General features: G+C 31.2%; 3 protein-coding genes across 4 annotated transcripts; 2 read left to right on the forward strand and 1 right to left on the reverse strand.

Annotated features, from left to right (window-relative positions):
* LOC109350160 (folate transporter 1, chloroplastic) lies at positions 887–7180 on the forward strand. 2 transcript variants are annotated; one of them, XM_019591320.1, is made up of 11 exons: positions 887–1071; positions 1162–1238; positions 1860–1936; positions 2932–3025; positions 3498–3591; positions 4366–4439; positions 4962–5075; positions 5994–6065; positions 6194–6214; positions 6449–6513; positions 6717–7180. In XM_019591320.1, the coding sequence occupies exons 1-11, from the start codon at positions 948–950 to the stop codon at positions 6847–6849; spliced, it is 945 nt and encodes a 314-aa protein (XP_019446865.1). In that variant the 5' UTR covers positions 887–947; the 3' UTR covers positions 6850–7180. The 2 variants fall into 2 exon arrangements, with proteins under 2 accessions (XP_019446865.1, XP_019446867.1); XM_019591322.1 differs by having other exon boundaries at positions 4965–5075.
* Positions 7719–10958, reverse strand: LOC109350161 (bifunctional epoxide hydrolase 2). The gene is made up of 4 exons (XM_019591323.1): positions 10534–10958; positions 9504–9686; positions 8624–8865; positions 7719–7993 (listed from the first exon to the last, which is right to left on the reverse strand). Exons 1-4 carry the CDS (start codon positions 10831–10833, stop codon positions 7744–7746), a joined length of 975 nt encoding a protein of 324 aa, XP_019446868.1. The 5' UTR covers positions 10834–10958; the 3' UTR covers positions 7719–7743.
* On the forward strand, positions 16117–16461 carry LOC109350524. The gene has a single exon (XM_019591756.1). The coding sequence runs from the start codon at positions 16117–16119 to the stop codon at positions 16459–16461; it is 345 nt and encodes a 114-aa protein (XP_019447301.1).

A 19957-nucleotide genomic window follows, 5' to 3' on the forward strand; every position in this document is an offset into this window, starting at 1 on the left:
GCCCCATCATCACCTTCAATAGTGAGGGACTCAGCAAAGGTTCCGTAACATTTTGTGGTGGTTTTAGAGAAGACACATTGGATAGAGATGATTTTTGTCATTCAGTGAATGATTTTTTTTCTAATTGGAGAGAGGATGTGTTGAAAGAGTTTGTTATTGTGGAGAAAGATAATCTAGTTTCAACATTAGAGGAGTAGTTTTAAAGTTGGGAATAGAAGTTTTGGAAGAAAGTTAATATATAATAAGGACAAAATTGGAATTAGAAAATTACGTCATGACAATTAAAAAGAGTTTTGGCTTTATAGAATGGTATAGATATCTCATATGAAATAATAAAAATATTTTTTAAATTTATAGTTTGATTCCATTCAATCAATTCATGTATTTGTAAAATTATGGATTGAATCAATCTTAAAACAATCTTCCAAAAAAAAATCCAATTGAACTGTTAAACATAAATGAATCACATTTTTCAGTTTGATTTGGTTTAATTCCATCAGTATTACGATTTGAATTGGAACCACTTACGCCCAATAAATTTGGAATCGTTTATCTAAAGAGTGTAAAATGTATGCATTGATAGTGTAAAGATTTATACACAGCAGTGCATCATCCACCATTCATTTGCAATACTTTTATTTAAATGTCAATAATAACTAAAAATTAATGGTGAATGATGTAATGGCAGTGTAAAAAATATTTACACTGTCGATGTATATATCTTTTTCCCTTATCTAAATATCAAAAAATTAGGGTATTTATATAATATCATTATATAAATGCACATGTGTAATTAATATTCCAAAAAAAAAACACAGAGAACCACTGGCACATTGGCTGGTGGTATAAGCTAACAAAATCGCAGTCTCCATTTTTTGATTCAAAGACGTGAAATTCAAAATGTCTTCTTCTTAAATCAATTCTAACTCTGTAACACAAATTCCGATATGTCACCGGGAACAACCAAGTCTCAACAATGGCAGTGGGAGAACGCCGTCGCTGGCTCCGCCGCAGGCTTCGCCACCGTCGCTGTTATGCATCCCCTTGACGTTGTCCGAACTAGGTTCCAAGGTTTTTACTTTTTATCTTCTCTCATATAAATACTGATATTAGATCCAATTTTTAAATAATAATAATTATTATTATTATTTGATTTTGCAGTTAATGATGGTCGAGTCTCTCATCTCCCGAGTTATAGGAACACTGCTCACGCCGTTTTCACAATTGCTCGCTCCGAGGTTTGTTTCTTAATCCCATTAGGTATATGCAATTAAAAAAAAAAAGAATCGGCAGCCTAATTCACGAGGCTCCTAGCTTTTTTATCGGCGTGAGGCTCCCACTTAGGTAGATGTACGCAGCCTTACTTGATAAGGCTGATATGATGTTTTCAGGATTTGAACTTGTCAGTTCATGACTACTGAGTAACAACCTTACTGTTTGGAGGATGCAGTTATTAACTTTAATGAACTTAATTTCGTATGCGGTTAATTGATACAATTTCTTCAATTACTACAGATATAGATTTGATTTAATTGAGTTTGCTTAGCCTAATACAATGTTATTTTCTAGTTACTCATCAAAATCATAGCTCACAACTCAAGTGTTATTGAGTTTAAAATGAAAAATTCCACAAAATCTCTTTGTTGTTTTTTTCTCTGCTATAAAAATAACAATGATTATAAATGGTTCCTTAAGATATTAGACTTCATTTTGCACATTGTACATGATATTACTTCCACAATTGTTAAGATAACATGACACCTTTTGCAATGAGAGAGAAGGTTTTGTTTTAGGTGCTTTGTGTATATCATACTATGAAATATGAATGTGCTACTTATGTGACATGCTTTATCTTGCAGGGCTTACGAGGTTTATATGCAGGTTTTCTTCCCGGGGTTCTCGGGTCTACTATTTCATGGGGTTTATATTTCTTCTTGTGAGTATCAATTTCAATCACTGAGGATTTGATATTAAGTAAACTTCTAACCTGTTGTTTATATATTTCATGCTCACTTGGAGAGAATGATACCATATAGGTTGGCAGACTCTTTGATGTTTGTGCATATAATCTGCGTTAACTTGTTTTCATTGAGTGTAATAATCTTCTCTCACCACACACATCTAACTATTTTTTTAGACTGTGTTTCGGAGTTACGAGAGAAAGGGAAAAAAAGATATCAAGGGGCAAGGAGGGGGAGGAAGGGAAGGAGAAAGGAAGACAAATCAAGCTAAAATTATTCCTTGTTTGAGAGTGTGAAATTTAGATGGGGAGAATGAAGGGTTAAAAATGCAAGAATATTGTTTACCCCCTTTAAAAATCTAATTAACAATGAGAAATGAACAAGAAAGTAATTTTAAATTTTTAGTAAGGGTGTTAAGGTATTTTGGCATGTATGTCTTCAGAAAAACCTCAAGTTGGGGGTCCATAAAAATAGGCATGTGTAGGGCGTTAGAGGGCTCCAGAAAAACCTTCAAAAAATTTCCCTCTCTTTCACCAAACTCCCAAATAAGGGAGACACTTTCTAAAGCCAAATTTTCCCTTCATGTCCTCTCCAAAACAAAAGTACCAAACATAGCCTTAGTTGCAGCCAAACCAAAATGTCATTGTCTCCTAATCTGCAGTTCATGATAATGTTAGGAGTATTATTTTATGCTTTGTGTAAGACATACATGACACTCATTATTTGTTAGCACTTGAGTATTGGTTTGGGTATCTGTGCATGTGTAGAACCCTGTGGATTCATTTAACATAAAAACTTCTGGAAAATCATTGTGCTCGTTCCCTATCTTGTGAATGGATTCTCCCCTGCCCTCAAATTCTTTGTTTTTTCTCCCAGACTTGAATGATTGTCTTAGTGGTCACTGATCCATTTGATTACTTTCCTATTAGAGCAAAGTCATAATACCCAACTCTTTTTTTTTCAAATGTAGCTATGACAAAGCCAAACAAAGATATGCCCTGAACAGGGAGGAGAAATTGAGCCCAGGTCTTCATCTCGTCTCTGCTGCTGAAGCTGGAGGGTTGGTGAGTGTTCAAAATTCCAATACTGTAATTGATAATCACAGATAGAATAATTAGTATGAAATATGTGTTATTTCATATGTTGATAAGGCCTGCTGGCATGTTGTCATTTGTTGTTTACTTGGAGTCTAGGTAGTCGATTGCACGTGATAGTGGTGGTCACGGACGTTGGCACTCGCACCCATCGCAGGTTGATTAGCAGCATAATCACACTTTAGAACCCTCTCCAAAGTGATGGAATCCTAATTTTAATGGGAAATTTCCTTTTGCCCTTATTTTTTAATACACAACATTGGTTTTTTAGGTTTTTTTTATAAAACACTCCTCCTCTTCTTTCTCTTTTAGAAAGACACGTGAAAACACATGACTGCTTGAGAAAAAAACTGAAGAGTTAGCCGCAATTCCTTCCTTTCTTCCCTTCCTTCTGCGACCATATTCCTTTCTTCCCTTTTTTTATTTCCATTTTCTTTTTCAGGTTTGCTTGTGCACAAATCCGGTTTGGTTGGTAAAGACAAGATTGCAGCTTCAGACTCCTCTTCATCAGACACGACCATATTCTGGACTTTATGGTCTGCTCTCCATCTTAAATTAACTTCATTTTAATTTTTAAACTGTTCACTTTGTGGTTTTAATTTCTAAACATGATGAGGCAGAGAGTGGGGCAACCTGTAGGGCATTAATCTTCACATCTTTTCATATCTGGGCTGTATGAAACCCGGTCTGGTTGTTGTTTGACCTGGAGGTGTGCGAATTTCACAATTCAGTTCAGAATCACAATTTTTCGGAGTCAGATGCAATTCAAACAACTGATGTGATTCTAAGTCGAATTCGACTTATCTTGTGATCTGTATATCAATGGTTGTGGAATTGTACGGAATCGTGATACAAATCATATGATTAGTGCTATACTGATAAGGCTGATCGTTGCTGCTACTTATATAGGGACATCATTCACAAGTCCTCATCATCTGAATGCATTGTTTGGATCCATGTGCTCTATGATGCAAATAACAGTATAGATGCTATGGCTAACTTAGGACATGACTTATTATTTATGGTTTTTGTCCAATGTGTTCAGCTTTAATGTTCCCTATATATTATGATTTTGCTGGAACTCACTTCTTGAGTGCAGTAGTTTTCTTTGTTGTTTAATGATCTCCGATCCATTTTTTCAGCAAAAAAGTCACTTTTTTCTCTTTTTAATGGGGGGATCAGGGTCGGCGTGTTTCACTCAACTACCCAAAAACATGATAGTCACAGTATATTTTATTTGTACTTATATTCATTATTGTATAATTTGCTTAGCAATCATGCAACATTTTTCCTGTAAAATTAAATAACAGATGCAGTTAGGACCATAATGAAGGAAGAAGGATTTAGTGCACTTTACAGAGGGATTGTTCCTGGTCTATTTCTGGTATGTTGCTATCTCGTTATTTTGCTTGTTGATCTTGACACTTATAAATTCTAGTTAAAGATTAAATGTAATGTGTGGAATTGTGCGTAAATAAAATTAAGGGTCTTTTTCACTCCAAAAAAAAAGATAAAGGTCTTTCTTTTCCATTCTATAATGAAAATTGTGCCTGTCGCAACCAGTCACCATGTACTATTCAATCCTCCAATTAAACTCTGACTATCAGAAACTTCCGTCCATTTGCCGTTAACTGCTAAGTTACTAATGGAAGATGTTTATCATGAATCTGTCATGTGATCACTAACATATGTCTGCATATGATTTCATCATATTACCATCTCCAGCTGTTACACATTGCTGATATGTTTCTATTTAGTTATTCAACAAGCTAATATAGTTTATTGTATATACCAAAGCCGCTATTAGTTTTCTGCTTTAACTTGGGTTGGGTATAAACAAAATCATAATCATGCTTGTTATTGTGTTCCTATGATCTATAGAGCTATTTTTGTATTTGTGCTACAGCAGGTCTCTCATGGTGCTATTCAGTTCACAGCATACGAGGAGCTTCGGAATGTTCTTGTTGATTTAAAGAATAAGAGAAGTAAAATACATCATCAAAACCCTGATAAACTGTTGGTAAGTTAGTGGAGCTTGGATACTTTAACTTTAAAATTTTACATGTACTGGATTATTTACATTTCTTATATGATTGTTTGACGATTACCGTTTCAACTACTTGTATGGTGCTTTAAGTTATCAACTTATTCCTATAAGACGTTGCTCTTCTGGTTTGTTGAGCAAATTCAAGAATCGTGACTCTGATTGTTGCATGTGTGTGGACAGTGATATCTATTGTTTGACTTTTGATTAATATAATAAATTAAACTGTTGTCATGGCATGGTATATTTAAGCTGATAGTAGTTGCCTAGTTAAGTTTCAACCACTGACTTGGGCCAGAATGTTGTTTCATGAGAAAGACTTGTGTGGGGACGTATCTATGTAGAGACAACCAATAAAATCTTGACAACAAATTAAAAGAATTATTCTAATTAAAATTTAGTCCTAACTCCTAAATGATAGCACCGAAAAACATAAATGCATTTGTCTCCAAATATGACGTGTTGGATATGTTTTCACACAAGTTTTTCTCTTATTTCATATAGTTCAATGCAGTCCAAACTTGGTGTGTTATTATCATATAGAATATGATATCAGTGCATCACGTTGCCTCTTCTATCCATTCATCAGTGTATTTGGCGAAATTGCTTAGGTTGGTCAAATTAATTCATTTTAGAGTATTATACCAATCCTTCCATCACATTTTATGGCTTTATTAAGTTGTTCACTTTGCCATGTTTCAAGGGACATGCGAAAAATGTAGCATTGTGTATATCTTGATATTCATTTGCTACTAGCTTATGGGTTTTGAAAACAGTTTGAAGATGATGCTAACAAATGATATCAATTGAATCTGTGTAATATGCAACTGCTCAAGTTTTATTCTCTCCTAAACTCACGGTTTTAGTATTCTGATATTTTACTGTTTCCTCCAGAATTCTGTTGATTATGCGGTTCTTGGAGCAACATCAAAAATTGCTGCAATACTTATAACCTATCCATTTCAGGTACAATTATCTGTCCCCCTCTCTTTTGAAGGAGAATGATTCTAGAGTTCTTGAATATGATCAAACCAATCATTGACAAAGTTGCTTTCTCGGGATGCATAATAATGGCTTGCTTTTCTTGTCTCCAGGTTATACGGGCTCGATTGCAGGTAAAAAAGTGTGATTGCGAAGATCGGGATATTCTATACAACTTTACTTTTATAATCCGTTTGTGAGTTGAGTTTTAGAGGGGAATAAAGAGAAAAGAAGGCTTGAGAGCCATGAAATATACTTGAAGTCTTCCCTTCCCTTTCCATTTTTTCACCTTCAAAACTCAACTCTCTAACAGACCCTTAATAACACATCTTTGTCGGAGCTGGACTGAAATTTATTTCTATCTGCAGCAACGACCCAGTGGCGGAGTTCAAAGATATACGGATAGTTGGCATGTTTTGAGGGAAACTGCAAGGTACATAATAAAACCCATCCATGTGTGTTTTACATCCTTTAGTGACAGTAAAAGCTGAAACTTGATCAGGGCTCATAATTATTCTTGGTTTTTAAGATCAGTGCATGACTTAGGTCATGGCAACACAATAGGTTCTTGGAGTAAATCTGCAATGAACTATAACACCTTTATAACTTTTTTGTTTATCTATTTTTTTATTGCAGATTTGAAGGTGTTAGAGGTTTTTATAAGGGGATTACAGCAAACCTTTTAAAAAATGCTCCTGCTTCTTCAATAACATTTATTGTTTATGAAAATGTTCTAAAATTGCTTAAACTGACTAGAAAGAATGACTGAGCATTTTCCTTTTCCTCCATTGTTTTTTTTTTGTATTGTTATTTTTTCCTATAATGGGTGAGTCTCGGTTCATCAATAAGGTTACTTGCCTTGTGACTTTGAGGTCACATGCTCAAATCTTGAAAAAATAACTCCACGCTTATCAATCTGGGTACATCTACCATTAGTATACCCCTACCAGGTTGAAGTCTCGTGCAAAGAGCTATTAGCGTTGGATAATTACTTTGTTTTTCAATCTCTTTTTAATGATGGGATTCTTACACTGTAATTTTAAAATAATGGAAGCAATTTATGAATGTTATAAAGCTTGTTTCCTTGTATGTTCTTATTCCTTCTGTTTCTTGGCCTACTTTGGATGCTGCTTACAATTTGATCAACTATTCTGTACCCTATTGTTCTAAGTTCCTTTTCTCCTCACACTTGTGCTCTAAGACATGAAATTAGTCAAATTAAATGTTGGGAAAACCAAGAGTACTTTCAAGTCTCCTCAACTATATCCCAAAATACACACTTAGATTTAAAACAATGGTTTATGCATGTCATTTGAGAGAAAATGAAGTTGTCCCATGGGTTTTTTTTTTTTAAATATGTATATAGATACAAAAATTTAAATAAACAAAACAATTTATCTCTCAGAATTTGTCAATTTAAGTGATAGAAAATTAGAAATAACATTTGTCATATTAATATTTTTTATATGAACAACAAATCTAAACACCAATATTATAATCAAAATGTGATTTGCAAATAAACATGTTGAAAACATTATTGTAATTATATATATATATATATACATGTAATACTTTTATGGAAGCATAATACTAGAAGCATTCAAACAATTTGTAAAACTATTTCATGAAGTAAAGGTCTAAACAAGGAAGTGTTTAAGATATTCTAGTCCAAAGATAATTTATGAATGAAGGAAAGGATTTGATCAGAAACTTGTTGAGCTCTTTCTTGATGTATAAAATGATGACCATCTATGATAACAACTTCAAGATTGGGAACAAGGCTTTTGAACAAATCTCCTTCTACATAATCCCTCACACCACCACTTTCAAAGCCAAAGTCTTTGTCTCCAACAATGAACTTTGTTGGTACTGTTATCTTTGATCCTTGCCATGGTGCAAGAAGCTCCCAGTTTCTGTTAAAAAAAATGTAAATTGATTAATCAAATTAAACCGAATATGAAAGACAACATGAATCGAACTAAACTATTACATCCATACTTTTGAGATAAAAGGGTTGTCTCCATTTGTAAAAAATTATATAGGGAACAAAGTTGTGTCATGTCTTTTGAAAATAAGGTGACAAAATGGAACAAGGATTAACTGTACAGAAAAATTATCGTCTCCATGTTACAAACCAATCACATTCCAACAAGTAACATACAAAAGTTATTTTATGTTTTTATTATTATTCTTTTTAATTACATGACAATCTTTAATTGGATTGGGACACTTAAAATGAGACAGGTGATCTCCATTCGACAAAATGAAGATCAACATATTAATGATGAATAAGTTCATAGTATACTTGGAATTAAAGGGTGGCTTTTAAACTTGATTTTGTAAAAGATTAGTACCTGCCACGAGCCAATCAGAAAGTTATTTTTTTGTTACTTCAATTTCTTTTATATGTGACAATATGTCATTGACTCGGAGACAGGAATAAGACACAGTTGGGAATCTGTGATCTCTCTTCATGTCATAGTGTCATTGTTTACTTCTTTCAAATTTAACAGAAAACAAGAGAAAGTATTGAAACTACTTACAAGTCCATTGCACGATAATAATTGAATGCACCAGTGAAACCAGATTCTTGGAATTTGTCTGCAAAGAACATGAGTTCCTCTTCAGTTATCCATGATGGTATAACTGATGGTGTTGGTAAGAAATCAACAATCTCCATTCCATGAGGAGCAACTAGAAAATGTGGCCAAGTTGTCAATACAAACTTCTTCATCACTGTCAAACAATCATATCTTGCAAACGATCTCTCTGCTCTACCTGGATTCTTCATAACCAAAAACCCCAAACCACACCGATTTAGTAAAATCATAAGGAAAATGATATATTCTTTTACGAATCCTTTTATCGATAAAAAAGTGACGTGTGTCACAAAATCATACTTTATTTATTATTAATTGGTTTATAAGTTATATATATATATCACTTTCTTGTATGCATTACTCAAATTACTATGGTGTGATACTGAATCAAACAATGCAGCTACATCGATCGGGTCGCAGTGCAATTATATCGGACTACATTTGGGCTGCATGAGGCTGACACAACCACATCAGATTGCATCAAACCACATCAAATTCAAAAATATATTCTTAATCACAAAATAATTCACTATACAATAGCCACGATCCGCATTGTAATGACCACAATAACAACAATCGTGAAATCCACAATCTCAGCCACAACCACAATATAAAACACTAACCGGATACGAGGAATGTAGATGTACGCAAACTAATAGCTGAGAAGAATGTTTTCGGTAGAAATATTATTTAAAAAGTAAAACAATATTTCAACAACTATTCTTGACAATATGGACAGTTTCACTTTTCATAACACATAATATATGTGTCATTAGTATTATAAAAAGCAAAGTTGAATAGAATGATTGTAGAAATAAGATACCTGGAATTGAGAGACATGAGTATGATCTCCATATAGATTGGTGATAGTTTGTAAAGGTTTTAGAGTTGAAGATCGTGGATAGTAAGGAACACTTAGACCAATAAATCCTTTCACTCTATCAGGCCTTAGTAGACTAAGATACCATCCAATTGTTGCTCCCCAATCACATCCAACTACAAATGCCTTTAAGGATATATAAAACAAACAATATCAAATTCTATTTATCGAGATAACTCTCTCTAAGAAACTCGACAAAATAGCCCCATAATTTTGGGAGAAGGGATGCCTCCTCACAAAAATATATTACATTATACTAAGTTATCCCTACGATGAATATAATGTTTTAAATAAAATGGATTATAAGTATAATTAAATTAAATTACAGTTCTAATTTACTTTTTATAACATATCAAAAAACATAAGTCAATCCAAATTGAAGAACTATATTTTTTCTTCTCAATCAATTAAGTCAAGGAATGCAACAGACTGGAACTAGCATGGACAATACTTCCCTGTACCAATACTCACACTATTTGCAATGATCTACATGGGTAGTAATTATTTAGAGGTACCCAACGGGTTTTTAAATTTAAATATATAAATATATGTAATAATTAATATATAATAATTATCACATGAATAATAAATTTTATTTACATGTTAAATTTATTATATATTTTAATTACTAAAATTCATTATAAAATAATACTAAAATAAATAATATATAATTTTAAAATAACAAAAATATATAATATATTATATTATTTAATTAAAAAATAAATTTATAAATATGCGGATGTATGTAATTCAAATACTTTTGCCATACTAATTAAGTGCAAAATTTGTAAAACGGAATAAACAATGTAAGAGGAAAGTTGCTATAAATATTTGGATAAAAAACCACAATAATATTTAAACAAAGTAGTATTACCCAAATATTTCTAGGAATCAACAAAAATCGCTTGAATTTTGTGTTTCAGAGGTTGATAAATGAAATTAATTTTTTTGAGCAAAAGATAATTTAACATACCTGTTTCTCACCAAAATGATCAAGCAAACCTATAAGATCACCTACAAGGTGGTGACAAGTATATGAATTTGGACTCATAGGAGAATCAGAATCACCATATCCTCTAAGATCTGGTGCAACAACATGATAACCATTTTTGGCTAAGTACTTAATCTGATGCCTCCAAGAATACCATATTTCAGGGAACCCATGAAGCAATAGAACTATTGGTCCTGTTCCTTGTTCAGCTATGTGAATCCATATTCCATTGCTTTTTATTCTTTGGTGATTTACTTCACTTGTTATGCCTATATGATCCATGTTTTTTTATGGGTTCAACACAAAAATGTAAGAGCTAGCATGTAACATAAGATGTTGTATAAGGTTGTTGAATGAGATAGCTGAGGTAAGAACACAACTTTGACTTGTTAACCTTTCTTAATCTTTAAAAGTGTTTTAGTACAATGTTTCTTTTCTTTTTTTTCAACTTTCTTATATAAGCATTTCTAAGTTTTTGCCAAATATTGCACTTGTGACTTGTCTTATTATCTAGGTAAGTTTACATAATTACATAGTGTATATATAATGGAGAGATATATTTACACACAATTTAAGTTATAATAGTTACATTCAATTCTAGTTATTTATTTTCTTAGACCCAACAGACTAAATGAGTGACTATAATAAGTGATGAGAGAGAGAAAGAAATCTTAAATAATTTTAAGTTTCACTCATTTGTTCAGTTGGATCTAAGAAAATGAATGATTGAGATTGAGTGTAACTGATATAACTTAAATTTGGTGTAAGCGAATTCATCATCATATATGTATATATAATATTGTACATTCATCTATATCATGATCATTCCTGAGAGTAACACTTATTGAAAAGACAATCACATATTCTAAAAAATGTTAATTTCTTATTCATTATGGTGAAAGAAAATAATTGGTCATAACAAAAAAAGACAAATAACTAGTAGCTTTCATAAGCATATTCGAAGGGCTACATATTTCACTCTTTTGTATCACTTCATGTGCCAAAAAATATTATTGATTAGAAAAATATTTAATAATTATTATTTTAACTTAAATAATTTTATTTCATCTAATCAAAAGTTATGGGATCTACGCCACTCATATTATCTTCCCATTTTCTTCTTTCTTTCCTTCAGTCTCTTCTTCCTCAACAAAAATGTTCTCCACGTTATAATATTCTTCATTTCCTTGTCCAAATGCCTTATCATTTCTAATTGAATTCGAATTTATTCCCTTGATATAAATTTTTCAAATTTTTATCGATGCATCAATCTTTTTTATTAGAGATAGAAAGTTGCATAAAGTGAATTTGAATATTAGGTATTTCATAATCTTCATTATACATAGAATTTCCAATCTTGATCATAGTTAAGATAATGAGTAGTGATATGATTTCTGATTTCCTCCATGGCATATCTTACAAATAAGAACTTCATGATATTTGGTTAGATTTTCTTACATCCCTCTAAGTCATGAATTTTTTTTACTAAGTATCAACTTACTCTAAGAGTAAGATTTTTAAATTTATTTTTTATCATAGTTATCAATTCTATAAACATCTAATAGTGTAGATCTATTCACTAATTCAAACCATTGGGTTTTTTATAATTAAAGGCTAAAATGATGAGTAAAAATTTTAAACTTTATTCATGGAGTAACTGACTTTTTTTTTTGACATACTTTACATTTGTTGGAGGCCCTATTAACATTTGTGAGGTGCCTTGAATTGTTGTACCACATAATTCCTCATAGTTTTTTGCTATGGTCATAGCTTATTTTTATAGGATACTCAAAGTAGAGTGCATATCCACTTATTTATAAAAGTATATTTAAAAAAATTTATTCTTACATTTTAGTCATCAATTTTAGTGAAATTTAATAATTTAGATCTATTTACTAATTCAAATCATTGAATTTTCTTAGAATTGATGACTAGAATATGAAATAAGTTTTTAAAACTTATTCTTGGAGTAGGTGAATCTGTTCCAATAAATAAAAACAAAGGTGCTCCTTTTGCTTAGTTAGCTACTCGTGTCTTCTTGCTGGAAGAAGAGTTAAAACATAACTCAGATAAGTTACTCAGTCAAGAGAAAGAAGATAAACAAATTTACTTAAATGTATTTTTTTACAAAAACTTAAAACAACAAAAGTTAATGCAATGCTTAATATATAGACTTTAGTCCCACAACAACATTATTTTGCTTACGAATAAATCGGTCAATAAATTATTGAAGCGATTTTTTTTTGCAAACAAGGATAAATAGTTAATATATTCGTAAAGACTTGAGAGATATTAAATTATTTAAAAATAATTGTGATATTATATTAAGGAGTTTTTTTATAACTGATTTTAATTTTAGAATTAAACAGATAGAAACTAAAATAAAGATTAAATGTTATAAAAAATATTGAGATAAATCTAATACTCAACTTTTAAATATCCAAATAATTTAACCCACAAAACTATCTACAATTTGAGTTCATCAACATTATTAATCCTAATGAGAAGATCAATAACTCTTAATGATTAATTATTGAAAGATTTATGAGACAACTCGTAATAACTTTTAACATTATCTTCTACTAACTAATCTAATTATTTTCCTCGAAATTAGACCCACTAGATTATATATTATGGTTTAATCTTAAACATATGGTTCCCACATTACATTCAATATCTAACATCATATTCTATGTGGTTAAGGTAAAATAATCATTAAGAACAATAATAAATCATTAAGTAGAAATGAAAATATGTAAATATGAACATATCAAAGTAAATAATTACATATCCTAACAAGCAAGAAGCTAATTATTATTTCTTGCAAAAATCCTAAAACTAATCTAACAAAAAATAATTTTTCGGATTTGAAGAAAGGGAAAATGTTAAGTTATAAGCCATGTCTTTCCCTTTTGTACTTGCAGAAAATCGTTGCAAATTCAATCAATGCTTATAAATTCACATATCGTGTAAATTCAGTGAATTTGCTTCCCTAGAAATCCAATCATCATTATATAACTAGGAATGATTATAATTAAAAATTATTTACTAGTCATATCATCAAGTTAAAAAAATCATATCCAATTATTTTTAAATTTTAATTATTTACATCAAATCCAATAATTCATACTAATTATTTTTATTTCTTACGATAACAATTCTTTTCCCTTGAATCATTTAGATTACATTTTTAAAGAGTAACGATGATTAAATATGAATGATAGATGATACCAATGTTATAAAAGATGTACCGTACCAGCCGGTTCAACCGGAAAACCGGTGAACCAGTCCCTTAACCAGTATGGTACATATGTTGAACCGGCCCAGAATCAAAACCGGTCAAAACTGGTCAAAACCGGTGAACCGATCGGTATTTGACTAAACCGGCCGGTTTATACATATATATTTTTTTGTTAAACAAACTTCAAAACTTAAAAACACATTATAAGGTTACTCATTCTTTCAATGCATACTTAGATTACACATTTTGGTTCCTAACATGTGTAATCTCGGTGACATTTGTGTAATCTTGAAGTATTGTTTGAAGATAAGATTTAGTGCAAAAATATAATATGGATATAAGCCAACTTTGACTCATTGATATTAAATGTTAAAACTCCAAATTTATTTGTTTTATAAAGTAAGTTATGAACTTCTGTCATTTATTTATGTTTTGCGGTTGTTTAGTGATACTTTTAGATTGATATATGTTTTGTAATTTAGACTTTGAATTTGTTAAAGACTTGAAAAATTTGTTTATGTAAATTTTAAGTAGATTATGAATATGTATTATAAATTTGAGTATCTACTTATTTGGAAATTTTTTATTTTAGATTTATATACATATAAATATAAGTATATATATCTGGTTTAACCGGCATGCGGTTAACTAATAAATCACTGTACCATTATATCAGTACCCTGATCAGTTTGATAACCGGTACAATTTTAATAACACCGGATGATACAATAATTGTATTGAACTCATACATTACTACATTTTTGTCATAGATTCAATGGTGATCTTTTTGGAATAATATTAAAATTTTATTTTTTATAAACACTAACCAATCTCTTAATAAATCATAATAAATATGAGTTTAAAAATTAATGCTGACAAAATATAAAAGCAAATATATACAAGCCTATTGAAACTAAATTAAATTAAATATATTTGATGGATTGGGTCAATTTCTTAATGAAATGAGGGTGTCTACTCCTAGAGCTGTTTATTGATATGATTTTATTTTTTCTTCGAACTTCGGCCCTTTTCACATAAAATAATTAAATTAAATATAAATATCCTAAATTTTATGCATTCATCAAATATGTATTATGATCTATTTTTTTATAATTACCTCTTAAACTTTAATCATTAGTGAAATTGACCTTTACATAAAGATGGATCTTTTTTTTATATATATATCACATAATGAAATGAAGTACTGCATGAATGGATATATAAACCCAAATATATCGAATCACTCAGTTATGATCTTCTACATCCTAGGTTATCTCGTTCCTTCATCTAGCTTATGTTAAATTAATAACAATGAAAAATTATAACCTATGCATTTTTTAACACCAACCTTGCTATCATTCTAGCGTGTCGACAGTCTTTCTGTGTTTGCCGACTCGCATTTTTTACTTTATTGAACATTTAATTTTTATATATTTTATTTTAGAGAATTATATCACCTTTTTGTACATAATATTATAATTTTTTAATAAAAATATAGAAATGAACTGTGATATTATTAAAATATGCATTGATAGTTTGATATATTAAGTGGATGTAACTTCCTCTGACCTCCATTTATATTTTTTATTATATGAAAAAAATTTAAAAATTATTAATTATAAGGACAAAATAGGTAAGTGAAAATTATGTCTATAGATAGTTATAATATGTTTTGGTTTTATATATAGTATAGATTATTATAAATATATAGTAATATTATTGTATTAATCATTAAATCTGAAATTTACTTATAATCAATTTCTTATTTTGATGTCAATCTTTTCAATTTATCAATGTTGATAGTGTGCGATATTGTATTGTTAGTATTGTGTTTCTGATTGCAACGATTTTTTTATTGCCCATTAATAATTTAACAATATATTTATACATTAATCAATTTCAACAACTTAATAAAATTTAAATGATAATTAAAAGAAGAAAAAATAATTCATACTAGTTAACAAAATAAATTTTAGAGGGACTTCAGCACTTTCCCTATATTAAATATAGCAAATTTGACATTTAAAATTAAAATTATATATCATAAGAGATAAAAAAACTCAAATTTGTCTTTTACAGATGTCATTCTAAAAGATCGAACATTTAACATTTCGATCCATGTTTTGATCTAATAAGAAGTTATCCAATTTTGTCTTTAAAAAACAAAAAGACTCTTAATTCCTAAAAATCGACAAGTCTAAGTTTACACACTCTTGGATCAATTTAGATATTTTTTGAAAAAGAAAATATATTAGAATGAGATTCAATGAATTAGCATTTTTTTCTTCCATTTTGACCCAAAAGGAGAGAGAGAGAATGAGATAATGGTTGCGTTGGCAATGAAAATTGGAGCATTGGATTTGACCCAAAAGCTTTTTCATTTCAACCTTATCTCAACCATTCCCTTTCAACGCACCATTCTCTTCTTCCACCAACCTTTTCTTATGGCCGAGGCTGCACCTTCCAACACTACACCCGCACCACACCCGATCCAACCCGATAACAAGGATATTCCGATCAAACAGATTCCTCCTCCGCCGCCGGAGAAGCCGGATCCCTTCGATTGTTGCGGCAGCGGATGCGTGCGGTGTGTCTGGGATGTGTATTATGATGAGCTTGATCAATATGATAAGCTTTATAAACAGGATAACAATAACACCGAATCTTAGTCATCTCTTTTCTTTTCATATACTTTTCTCGTTTTCGTTTTTCTTCTTCGTCAATAATTCGCCGTTCGATGAAGGTAATTTTGAATTGTTGTTATGACTTTGCGATTTGTTGGTTAATTGAAGTGGATTGCATGAGAATATGATGAGAATGTTTTAGATTCCTTTGACGAAATAATATGAATATAATTGTTAATCGGAGGTTCGATACTTGTCGGGAGGGACAGTCACTTAACATGAATGCTATTAGTTCCTTGCCTAGGATCACCTTGGTATTACCAACAACAACAACAAAAAAGACGGGCTAACTACAAGATTCCCAATTAGTAGGATTCAGATAGGGTAGATGTATACAACCTCGTACTCAAAAAGACTAATGAAGGTAATTTTTCATTATTATGACTTTGCTTGTGTATTTGTTAATTGAAGTGGAACGCATGAGCATATGATGAGAATGTTTGAGGTCCCTTTGACAAAATAATATGAATATATTTGTTTACAATAAATCATATCAATGTTAGCAAATAAAAAAAGGGTGGGCTTAGAATGACCGTAAACGGTTTAATTTATGAGAGCGACACTTGTTGAGAGAGAAATGCTATCATGCATCCCGGAAGCAGTTAGTTTTTTGCCCAAAAATGTGAGAGAATATCCTCGGTAGAACAAAAAAAAAAGAAAGAACGGGTTTAGGGGCTTAGGACACGAGATTCCCGATTAGTAGGGTTCGGAGAAAAAAGTAGATGTATACAGTCTTATCCCACAAGCAAACTGCTTTCAGAATTTGAACTAATCTCATCTCATGATCACTATACAAATACCCTTGCTATTGTGCCCCTATATGAATATTAGTTAATATATTGCACATATTTTTTGAGGTAAAATATGTAATATATATTTCAGTTTGCTTTTGAGAAACATCAATGTATCTGAGGAGGTTGTTACCCAAGCACTTTATGACCTGGCTGAAATAATTGGATGAATGCTTATGTAAAATTGAATTACTATTTTTTAATTCATAAAAAAGTTGACACAGTCCGGGAGACTCCACCTAATATGGTGATGTAAGCCGTCTTATCGGCAAATGGAGCGGAAAGACTGTTTTTGGGAGTCACATGTGTCATTATTTGAAGGACCCTCTAGGATTCTCATCCAATTCAGATATATCATAACAGAAGTACAAGTAAATTTGTTGAATAATGGGTTAAGTTTGTTATCTTTAATTAGTTGCACTACCTGGTAATTCTCCTTCATTTTCTCCTACATTCATGTCATACTTACTTGTATATATAGTCTGTGTAGATTGATACTTTGAAAATCAATGAAACACAGCTTTTACATGTCTTTCACTGAGGATTTAAAACTTGGTACATTGTAATCTTTGAGTTTTTTTAGCATTATTTACTTCCCTTGCTCAATTCTAATGAGTTAAGTGGATCCTCTATCAATGCTTATACAGATTATTAGGAGTTTTTTAGTTTCCCAGAACTCGTGTAGTTGTTCTTGGGGTTCGGGAACTCCTACATTACAATCCACTTCCCCTCTCCCCCACAACTAGATTAAGTTCTGAGATTATGACAAAGTTACATTCAGTCCAAGAAAAATTGTTTCTATTAGCAGCAATGCTTATAACCATTGAGTTTAGGAATTTTATTGTTCTTTGCATTGGTGAATAGCTTATTGTTCCGTTGTCACAGTTTCATCTTGGTTATAACATTTTCATGTTTCTTTCAGGGGCTTGCTATAGGGTGTTCTAAAAGATTTTTATGGAAAGTGGGGCTAATGGTTGAGGTCAGTTGAGTCATATGTATATTCTGCCATCTTTCTTCCCGACGCATCATTCCCTTTTAACATTTATTTTTCTGAATTAGAGAGGTGTTATTTGTATAATTATTTGAGACAACTTTGCTTTCAATAATGCATAGCACATGTCTCTAAAAGTTGTCCAGAATGGTTGTTCAAGAATCAAATAACTGGACTTATTATACTTCCCTAGCATGGTATGGTCAAGGTGCAATTTACTTTTAAATTTGACATCATAATGATGTTGTCTATATCTCCAGATTATTGTTTATGATACAAGGATTTGTACAATGATGTGGTTGGACAATATAATAAGCTTTACAAACAGGATTCAAAGCCCAGATTTTAGTATTCTTTATCACAAATAAGGTTGAAAACTTGGGGCATGAAGTTTGTATAATCTCAGTTTAGTAGACATTGGTGGCCTCTATGTACAAAGTTGCAAACTTAGTGCCCAAATCTCGTTATCGTCTCCATGGGAATGCACTATGTTTGTGAGCCACCAATAAGCTTTTACATGTCTTATTATACCTAGGACTTAAAACTCTTACTTTTATGAGTCCTAGCATTTTAGCATTGTTGTCTCAGCACAACGGTAATGTTATTTGCCTTGTAATTTTAAAATTGCTTTCAGATTAGAAGTCGATATGCCATTTGACCAATGTTCCAATCCATTGAAGTAAAACATCTCCACTCTAACTAGTTTTACATTTACAACTACCAATCTAAATCTTCTGGGCAGCCTCCCATTTTTGTAGTATGTGAGTGATGTTCATCACTAAAATGGTGACATTTTCAGTAGTCATTGTCCTATAGAAGATGGATAGACAGGCCAAACACCATGTAATAGCCACTGAACACATTTATTCTGAAACATAATCTTAGATAGAGCCACCAAAGCCTTTATGACCAGTGCAAAGTTACAAATGAGTTTGGTGGCTAGTTTTTTTGGAAGTTATTTCCCAATGCAGAGATTTCAGCAAATTTTCAACTTCCTAAAATGCACTGGATTTGTTGTCATGGACAATCAATTTAGTCATAACAGAAACAAGATTGCACCTAAGAAGCCAAAACAATAGAATCAGATCAAAAAATAGCAGCATATCTTCTAGTCTAGGTAGATAATAACAAGGTTTAATACCCAAACAGGAAGATCCTTTGGTGATGCTGCAAATTTTCACAATCATGAAATAACTACAATGACTATCCCTCATTCATTATTCAACAACTCAATAGTATAGTCACATTATTAAGACTCAAAATGTGGCATACAAATAAGAATGTGTAGTATTTATAGTCTTGGGAGCTAGTTTTCCATGGACCCTCTATTTTGGAAATGAAATGAAATGCTTCATAATTATCTCACATGTTTATTTTATTACTCCTAAGTCTTTTTTTCTCATTTTTCGTCTCCAAAACTGAAAACGCAAACAAACCTAAGACGCTAAGGTTTTGGACATATTGATTCTCTCTCATATGTAATTGGCAACCTATGCACATATGCATGTAGAGGTATATACATGCATAGTAGTTAAAATCGAGATTTTACTTAGGGTTGGGAGGGGAGTCAAAGATCATAAACATGATATTGTAGTACAACTCTAAGATCCTATTTATTCTATTAGAGAATTGAAAAAGTTTCACATGTTTCAGTGTTATTTTTTTATAGGTAATTATATATTTCAATATTGTTAGTATA

This window comes from Lupinus angustifolius, chromosome LG06 (genome assembly GCF_001865875.1).
Source record: "Lupinus angustifolius cultivar Tanjil chromosome LG06, LupAngTanjil_v1.0, whole genome shotgun sequence".
Classification (NCBI taxonomy): Eukaryota; Viridiplantae; Streptophyta; class Magnoliopsida; order Fabales; family Fabaceae; genus Lupinus; species Lupinus angustifolius.

Bases quoted from the DNA above. Each gene is read 5' to 3' on its own strand.
- LOC109350160 (XM_019591320.1), top strand. From the start codon at position 948: ATGTCACCGGGAACAACCAAGTCTCAACAATGGCAGTGGGAGAACGCC. The intron at 3,592-4,365 runs GTCTGCTCTCCA...ATTAAATAACAG, and splicing joins ACCATATTCTGGACTTTATG to ATGCAGTTAGGACCATAATG. The intron at 6,215-6,448 runs GTAAAAAAGTGT...TTCTATCTGCAG, and splicing joins TTATACGGGCTCGATTGCAG to CAACGACCCAGTGGCGGAGT.
- LOC109350161 (XM_019591323.1), bottom strand. From the start codon at position 10,833: ATGGATCATATAGGCATAACAAGTGAAGTAAATCACCAAAGAATAAAA. The intron at 8,866-9,503 runs GTATCTTATTTC...TTGGTTATGAAG, and splicing joins CTCATGTCTCTCAATTCCAG to AATCCAGGTAGAGCAGAGAG. The intron at 7,994-8,623 runs GTAAGTAGTTTC...TTTTTTTAACAG, and splicing joins TATTATCGTGCAATGGACTT to AAACTGGGAGCTTCTTGCAC.
- LOC109350524 (XM_019591756.1), top strand. From the start codon at position 16,117: ATGGTTGCGTTGGCAATGAAAATTGGAGCATTGGATTTGACCCAAAAG.